Below are 8,270 nucleotides of genomic sequence, written 5' to 3'. Positions count from 1 at the left end.
AAGGACTCATGCTTCCTGTTTTTAAAACTTATTATAAAGCCATAGTAATCAAAACAGCCTGGTACTGGCACAAGAACATAAATACACAAGAGTAATGGAATAGAATTGAGAGCTCAAAAATCAACCCTCACATTTATGACCAACTAAATTTTGAAAAGGTGGTAAACACTACTCAATTGGGAAGGAATAGTATCTTCATCAAATGGTGCTGGGAAAACTGGATCTCCATTTGCAAAGAAAAGGAGAACCCCCACCTCACACCATATACAAAAATCAACTCAAAATGGATCAAATACTTAAATTTAAGATATAGAACTATCAAACTTCTAGAAGAAAACAAGGAAGCATCTTCAAGACACTGAAGCAATGGTTTCTTAGACTTTACACCCAAAGCACAAACAACAAAAGAAAAAAATAGATAAATGGGACTTTATCAAAATCAAAACATTTGTTCCTCAAAGGATTTTATCATGAAATTAAAAAGACAAAATGTGAGAAAATATTTGGAAACTACCTATCCAATAAAGGACTAATATCCAGCGTATATAAAGAAATCTTTCAACTTAACAGCAAACAACCCAATTTAAAAGTGGGAAAAAGACTTGAACAGACATCTCTCCAAAGAAGATATACAAATTATCATAAAGCACATGAAAAGATGCTCAACATCATTAGCCATCAGGGAAATGTGAATCAAAACCACAATGAGATACTATTTCATACCCATTAGAATGGCTGCTTTTTTAAAAAACAGAAAATAACAAGTGTTGGAGAAGATGCAGAGAAACAGAACACTCATTCATTGCTGGTGGCAATGTAAAATGATGCAGCTGCTGTGGAAGATTGTCAATTCCTCAGAAAGCAAAGTATACAACTACCATATGATCTGGCAATCCCATACTAGGTATATACCAGAAAGAATTGAAAGCAGGGGCTTGAACAGATATTTTCACACTGATGTTCAAAGCAGCATTACTCACAATTGCCCAAAGATGGAAGCAACCTCAACTGTCTATCGACCAATGAATGGATAAATAAAATGTAATATATACACACAACGGTATATTATTCAGCCATAAAAAAGGAATGAAGTCCTGATACTATGACAACATGGATGAGCCTTGAAGACATTGTGTTGAGTGAAATAAGCCAGACACAAAAGGATAGATATTGTATAATCTCACTGATTTGAAACAATTAGAATAAAAAAACTCGTAGAATCAGAATTTAAAGTATAACTTACCAGAGGACAGGGTGGGGATAGGGAATGGAAAGTTAAGGCTTAAAATGTACACCGTTCCTATCTGGAATAATGGAAATGTTTTGGTAACAGATGGTGGTGATGGTAGCACAACACTGTGAATGCAATTAACAACACTGAAATATATATATCTGAATATGATTAAAAGGGGAGATGTTAGATTTTATATATATGGTTAGGGAATTAAAATTTTTAAAAATCTTTTAAAACCTCTAAGTTAAACCATGGACTTTAATTAAGGGTACAGTTATATTCAAAAATTGAGCTCTGGGTCCGTGGTCTTAACTGGTCTCTGTGCCTCGCGCCACGGCAGGTGAAACACGACCGGTAGATCCAAATGATGGATTTCTCTAAGCTACCCAAAATACTTGATGAAGACAAAGAGAGCACATTTGGTTATGTGCATGGGGTCTCAGGACCTGTGGTTACGGCCTGTAACATGGCAGGTGCAGCCATGTATGAACTAGTGAGAGTGGGCCACAGCGAGTTGGTTGGAGAGATTATTCGACTGGAGGGTGACATGGCTACTATCCAGGTGTATGAAGAAACTTCTGGTGTGTCTGTTGGAGATCCTGTCCTCCGCACTGGTAAACCTCTCTCGGTTGAGCTTGGTCCTGGCATTATGGGAGCCATTTTTGATGGTATTCAGAGACCTTTGTCAGATATCAGCAGTCAGACTCAAAGCATCTACATCCCCAGAGGAGTAAATGTGTCTGCTCTGAGCAGAGATATCAAATGGGATTTTACACCTTGCAAAAACCTACGGGTTGGTAGTCATATCACTGGTGGAGATATTTATGGAATTGTCAATGAAAATTCGCTCATCAGACATAAAATCATGTTACCACCACGAAATAGAGGAACAGTAACTTACATTGCTCCACCTGGGAACTATGATACCTCTGATGTTGTGTTGGAGCTTGAATTTGAAGGCGTAAAGGAGAAATTCACCATGGTCCAAGTATGGCCTGTACGTCAAGTTCGACCTGTCACTGAGAAACTGCCAGCCAATCATCCATTGTTGACTGGACAGAGAGTCCTTGATGCCCTTTTCCCATGTGTACAGGGAGGAACTACTGCTATCCCTGGGGCTTTTGGCTGTGGAAAGACAGTGATATCACAGTCTCTATCCAAGTATTCCAACAGTGATGTCATCATCTATGTGGGATGTGGTGAAAGAGGAAATGAGATGTCTGAAGTTCTCCGGGATTTCCCAGAGCTCACGATGGAAGTTGATGGTAAGGTAGAGTCGATTATGAAGAGAACAGCTTTGGTAGCCAATACCTCCAACATGCCTGTTGCTGCTAGAGAAGCCTCTATTTATACTGGAATTACACTGTCAGAATATTTCCGAGACATGGGCTATCACGTCAGTATGATGGCTGACTCGACCTCCAGATGGGCTGAGGCCCTTAGAGAAATCTCCGGTCGTTTAGCTGAAATGCCGGCAGATAGTGGATATCCTGCATATCTTGGTGCCCGTCTGGCCTCCTTCTATGAGCGAGCAGGCAGGGTAAAATGTCTTGGAAATCCTGAAAGAGAAGGGAGTGTCAGCATTGTAGGAGCAGTTTCTCCACCTGGTGGTGATTTTTCTGATCCAGTTACATCTGCTACTCTTGGTATTGTTCAGGTGTTCTGGGGCTTAGATAAGAAGCTAGCACAACGTAAGCATTTCCCCTCTGTCAATTGGCTGATCAGCTACAGCAAGTACATGCGTGCCTTAGATGAGTACTATGACAAACACTTCACAGAGTTTGTTCCTCTGAGGACCAAAGCTAAGGAGATTCTGCAGGAAGAAGAAGACCTGGCAGAAATTGTGCAACTTGTGGGAAAGGCTTCTTTAGCAGAAACAGATAAAATCACTCTGGAGGTAGCAAAACTTATCAAAGATGACTTCCTACAACAAAATGGGTATACTCCTTATGACAGGTTCTGCCCATTCTACAAGACAGTAGGCATGCTGTCCAACATGATTGCATTTTATGATATGGCCCGTAGAGCTGTTGAAACCACTGCCCAAAGTGACAATAAAATTACATGGTCCATTATCCGTGAGCATATGGGGGAGATCCTCTATAAACTTTCCTCCATGAAATTCAAGGATCCAGTGAAAGATGGTGAGGCAAAGATCAAGGCAGACTATACACAACTTCTTGAAGATATGCAGAATGCATTCCGTAGCCTTGAAGATTAGAACTATGATTTCTTTCCTCCTTTTTCTCAGCAAACTCATATGTGAATTTTCCTGAATTTCTCATCTCAAACCCTTTGCTTCTTTCTTGTGCAGCTTTGAGACTAGTGCCTATATGTGTAATTTGTTTCCCTGTTTTTTGGTAGGTCTTATATAAAACAAACATTCCTTTGTTCCGGTGTTTGAAGGGCCTCCCTGATTCTTTATCTCTGGTGGTGAATGTATTAACATGATATACAAAGGCTACATTACTGTAAACTTGTATGTAGGATGACGTCTCTTGTCCTAGGTTTGTCCTTTCCTCTTCACCATTAAATTATAAACAGGACTACTGCATGTACTCTATTTGGAATGGATTTGGAATGGAAAGCCCGATTTCTATACCTTTTGACAGCTTCTCTGCGAAATAATAGCTATGTGTCAAGGTTATTTGCAGCTTAGCATTTTGCTAAGTAACTGCTTTGCAGGAAATATTTCCTTTTTTTAAACATGAATGATTATGCATTGTTTCCCCAGTATAAATCAGGAATATTTGGAGGAAACTGTTGGGAGTTATACTGTTTTCAAAATAGTTAATTGTGGGGTTCAGCATAATATATGAGTCAGTACCCTCCAAAATAGTTAAAATGGAACTAAGCAATCGAACTTAGATTAGCATCATCTTATTAGAGCATATTTTATTTCACTAGGAAAAATTCAGTATCAAGGACTATTATACTGCATTACTAGGAAAATCTTTTTTAAATTACATTTAAAACAATCACTGAAAACTTGATCCACATCACACCCTCTTTGTTTTCCTCAGACATCTTAGAAGCCAAAGTTTCTTAAAACCATGTAGCAGTGTGAGCAGCAGTAAAATGCCACAGAGAAGATTTTTAGTAGTGATTGAAATCTGTTTGCCTCTTTAAGGACCAGCTGGGCTGTAGTATTTCTTGGGGCCACAGTGGCATTATGTTTTCACAAAGTAATGACATGTGTCACATGTTTGCATGTTTGTTTGCAAATTGCATTTCTAAACAACCAGCTTACCAGTTGTAGAAGTATTTTCTTTCATGTAGTTTTTGATTCACTCAAAAGTTTCTCAAAACATCTATAGCCATTGCAGCATAACAGTTTCCATTCTGTTTGATCAGTATGAAATTAATTCTTATATCTGCTGATAACAGAATCTGTGTTGTGTAGAAAAAAGATAATTTCATCCTGTCTTTTAAGTATATTTTTAAAATAATGATTTTTGGTTTTTGTATAATAAGGTACACTGCAGAGCAGCTGTGGGAGAAACAATTTCCCCTTAACTCTTTCTGACCAATAGTACTGGGGACCCCATTGTTTCCTTGATGGGAAGAGGAGAGGGTGTGTGAACATGTCTAACAAACTCAAATACCCAAATGTAATAGCATAAAGTATTTACTTAATGCCTCAATATATTATTATTTAAGTTTTTAGGTAATGCATTTCTGTCAGTCTTTTAAGGAAAGATGCAGTCAACAGAGAATTGGCTATAGTTTTGTATAAATCCTTGCAGATTGCATGTTCTTACAGTTGCCTGCAAATCAGGAAAGGTATTTTTCCATGAATTTTTTTTAATCTTTCAGAATATTGGCAGATAAAAATTATGCAACAATTTGTTGACATGTAGACTTAATGGTGCTGTTTAATCAGTTTGCTTCCAATGTTGCCTCCTATCAGAGGCCCTAAGACCAATGGAAATTAAAAGGATTTCAGAAACTTTCTATTCATACCTTATACTTACCAGCAAACTAGGATTGTGATTGGAATGGATGATATGATGAAGAAAGTTTGACAAGTTTTTTTTTTGTTGTTCTAAATTTGCAATGTATCCTTTTAAGAATGTTGATATGAGTGTGAAGATGCTAGAGAAACAATGTGAAGATGCTAGAGAAACTATGCTCATATATCCATTTTAAGTGTCCCTTCACCACCTGTGTGTTGTAGAATTTCAGATTAGGGCACTAATCATATTTCTTTAGTAAGAATGTGTTAAAATTACAACAATCTTTTAAAAAGATGATGCAGTTCTATATTTATTGTGCTGTGCCTGGTCCTAAGTGGAGCCAGTTAAACAAGTTTCATATGTATTTTTCCAGTGTTAAATCTCACACATTGTACCCTTTGGAAATTTCCTTCCATCCTGAATAATGAATGAGAGAGTTCATATATTGCTACCTTATCCTTGAGATTTCACTATCTTTATGTTAAAAGTTGTGTATAATTGTTAAAATCTATGAAAGAATAAAAAGTGAATTTAAATTAAAAAAAAAAAAAAAAAATTGATTGTGGTGATGAACACACAACTATATGATGATACCATGAACAACTGACTGTACACTTTGGATGATCACCTGGTATATGAATATATCTTAATAAAACTGCATAAAAAAGAGTACAATTATAGGGATGTGCTATCATCAATTGTAACAAATGATCCACAATAACGCAGGGTGTTGGTTGTGGGGTGGTATATGGGAATCTTGTGCATTAATTATGTACAAATGTTCTGCAAGCCCACAACGTCTCTAACAAAGGGAGAATTTTTTTTTAATTTACATGATTAAAAAAAACATTAAGCCTCATCTTCCAATGCATATGGGTATCTTGGAAGAGGAGGGGAAGAAAGAGTATGTATAGCTCTCAGAAATGAAGCAAAATAATTTATTACTTATTATTATTTATTTCTTTGAAGCTTTCTAGATGTGCAGCCCAATAAACTGAATATGATAAGGTGATTGAGAGAGAAGAAATGGAAAGCAGAGAAGGAAAATTCAGGAATTCTCATTCCTCTCTGATAGAAGTAAACTCTGGAGGAGTAAGCCCTAGCTCCACTTCCCCATTTCCCATCAGTTTGTTGTGTGGAACATGAGATTCAGACAGCTGTCCAAGCTTCATTCTTCATTCTTGACCTTTCAGTGGAAAAAGGATAATTCTTGCCTCAAAAGATAAAAGTATTTCCCAAATCCCAAGTAAAATCAACATCAAGAATTAGTAGTTACCCCCTTGTGGCTCCTAATGTTCGGGGTGGGGAGAGACCAGAGTAGGGTGTGTTAGCAGGTGTTTTCTGGGCAAGCTGGCAGCACATAACTGCTTCAGTTATGGCTCCCAGAACGTCAAAACAACCTTGAAGCAGTTTCATGCCCAGAACCACTCTCCTTTCCTTTGCCAGAACTAAGGCTCAATTCTCTACACCCTTTTGTGCTTCTGGGATCTTGAACAGATTCTGTGTTTTGCCTCATAGCTGAATAAACCAATGTTCTTAATCTCTTCCCCCATCACATCTTTAATGATTGCTATGAAGAGGAACACAGCTGATTACAATGGACACTGGGGATTGGTTAGCTTTGGCTGGACAGAACAGAACTGGTTATAATGAACTTGGACAAAAGGAATTCCTCTGTAATATTAACAACATGATAGAGTTATACATCCTATACCCAATTGTACTGAAGCAATAACCTCAAAGTCCTTTTATGAGAGCTAGGCATTGAGCTGCTAATAAAATACCAGTCACTTGAGAGCAATACGGTATGTGGAATCCACTTTACCCCATATTTTTGTGCCATCTGTTGACATTCTGTTTCAAAGAAATTCTTCATCTAAAATGCTAAGATTAATTAATGATACCCCAAAAACTTCCAAAGCCCTCTGATGATTATTTTTGTTAGTTGCTTCGAGTCCTGGGAATGCTAACACAAATTCTGAGTATAAAAAACAATCTGCTACCTTAAACAGGTTTAAAGGTGTCCTGTAAAATCCATCCCACCAGATGGCAGGCTCTCCATCTGTGCCGGTTTGAATGTATTATGTCCCCCAGAAAAAGCCAATATTCTTTGATGTAATCTTGTGGGGCAGACATATTAGTGGGGATTAAGTTGGAACCTTTGGATTAGGTTGTCTGCATGGAAATGTGCCCCACCCAACTGTAGGTGATAACTCTGATGAGATAATTTCCATGGAGGTGTGGCCCCACCCATTCAGGGTGGGCCTTGATCAGCGGAGCCATATAAATGGGCTGACAAACAGAAGGAACTCAGTGCAGCTGTGAGTGACCTTTTGAAGAGGGGCTACAGCCAAGAGGGACACTTTGAAGAATGCACAGGAGCTGCAGATGAGAGACATTTTCAAGATGGCCATTGAAAGCAGACTCTTGCTCTGGAGAAGCTAAGAGAGGACAAATACCCCAAGTGCAATTAAGAGTAACATTTTTGAGGAACTGCAGCCTAGAGAGGAACGTCCTGGGAGAAAGCCATTTTGAAACCAGAACTTTGGAGCAGATGCCAGCCACGTGCCTTCCCAGCTAACAGATTTTCCAGACACCATTGGCCATTCTCCAGTGAAGGTACCCTATTGCTGATGTGTTACCTTGGACACTTTATGGCCTTAAGACTGTAACTGTGTAACCAAATAAACCCCATTTTATAAAAGCCAATCCATCTCTGGTGTTTTGCATTCCAGCAGCATTAACACCACCCAATGGAATTATGCAGGTGTGGGGATTGAAGGCAGTCTCTGTATGTTGACACTAGTAGTGTCAACCATGAAAACAAGGTTAGATTTGATCCATGGCATTCCATGTTCTCTTATCCACACATATATACATCTCTTCATTCATTTCTACTTTTTTCATGACCCTTAATGCTAGAAACCGAAATTCAGGTAGTTCTCCTTGTCAACCTCTATCATTAATAGGATAAGCTTATCTATTTCATTGTTAAGCTGTTATTTGATTATAGGAGATAGTTGGTGTGTTTTCACATAAGGCTAATAAATTAATTAAATAACTTATTCATTTCTTCAGCA

General features: G+C 38.1%; 1 protein-coding gene across 1 annotated transcript; it reads left to right on the top strand.

The window, feature by feature from the left end:
* Positions 1–1,535: 1,535 nt before the first annotated feature.
* Positions 1,536–5,732, top strand: LOC119512674 (V-type proton ATPase catalytic subunit A). Its single transcript, XM_037807498.1, has one exon. The coding sequence runs from the start codon at positions 1,599–1,601 to the stop codon at positions 3,453–3,455; it is 1,857 nt and encodes a 618-aa protein (XP_037663426.1). The 5' UTR covers positions 1,536–1,598; the 3' UTR covers positions 3,456–5,732.
* The last annotated feature ends 2,538 nt before the right edge of the window (positions 5,733–8,270 follow it).

Source organism: Choloepus didactylus, chromosome 17 (assembly GCF_015220235.1).
Source record: "Choloepus didactylus isolate mChoDid1 chromosome 17, mChoDid1.pri, whole genome shotgun sequence".
NCBI classification, from domain to species: Eukaryota; Metazoa; Chordata; class Mammalia; order Pilosa; family Megalonychidae; genus Choloepus; species Choloepus didactylus.
This window is presented reverse-complemented; position numbering and strand designations above follow the sequence as displayed.

What these genes read in the sequence shown, in the direction of transcription:
- LOC119512674 (XM_037807498.1), top strand. Translation starts at nt 1,599, where the DNA reads ATGATGGATTTCTCTAAGCTACCCAAAATACTTGATGAAGACAAAGAG.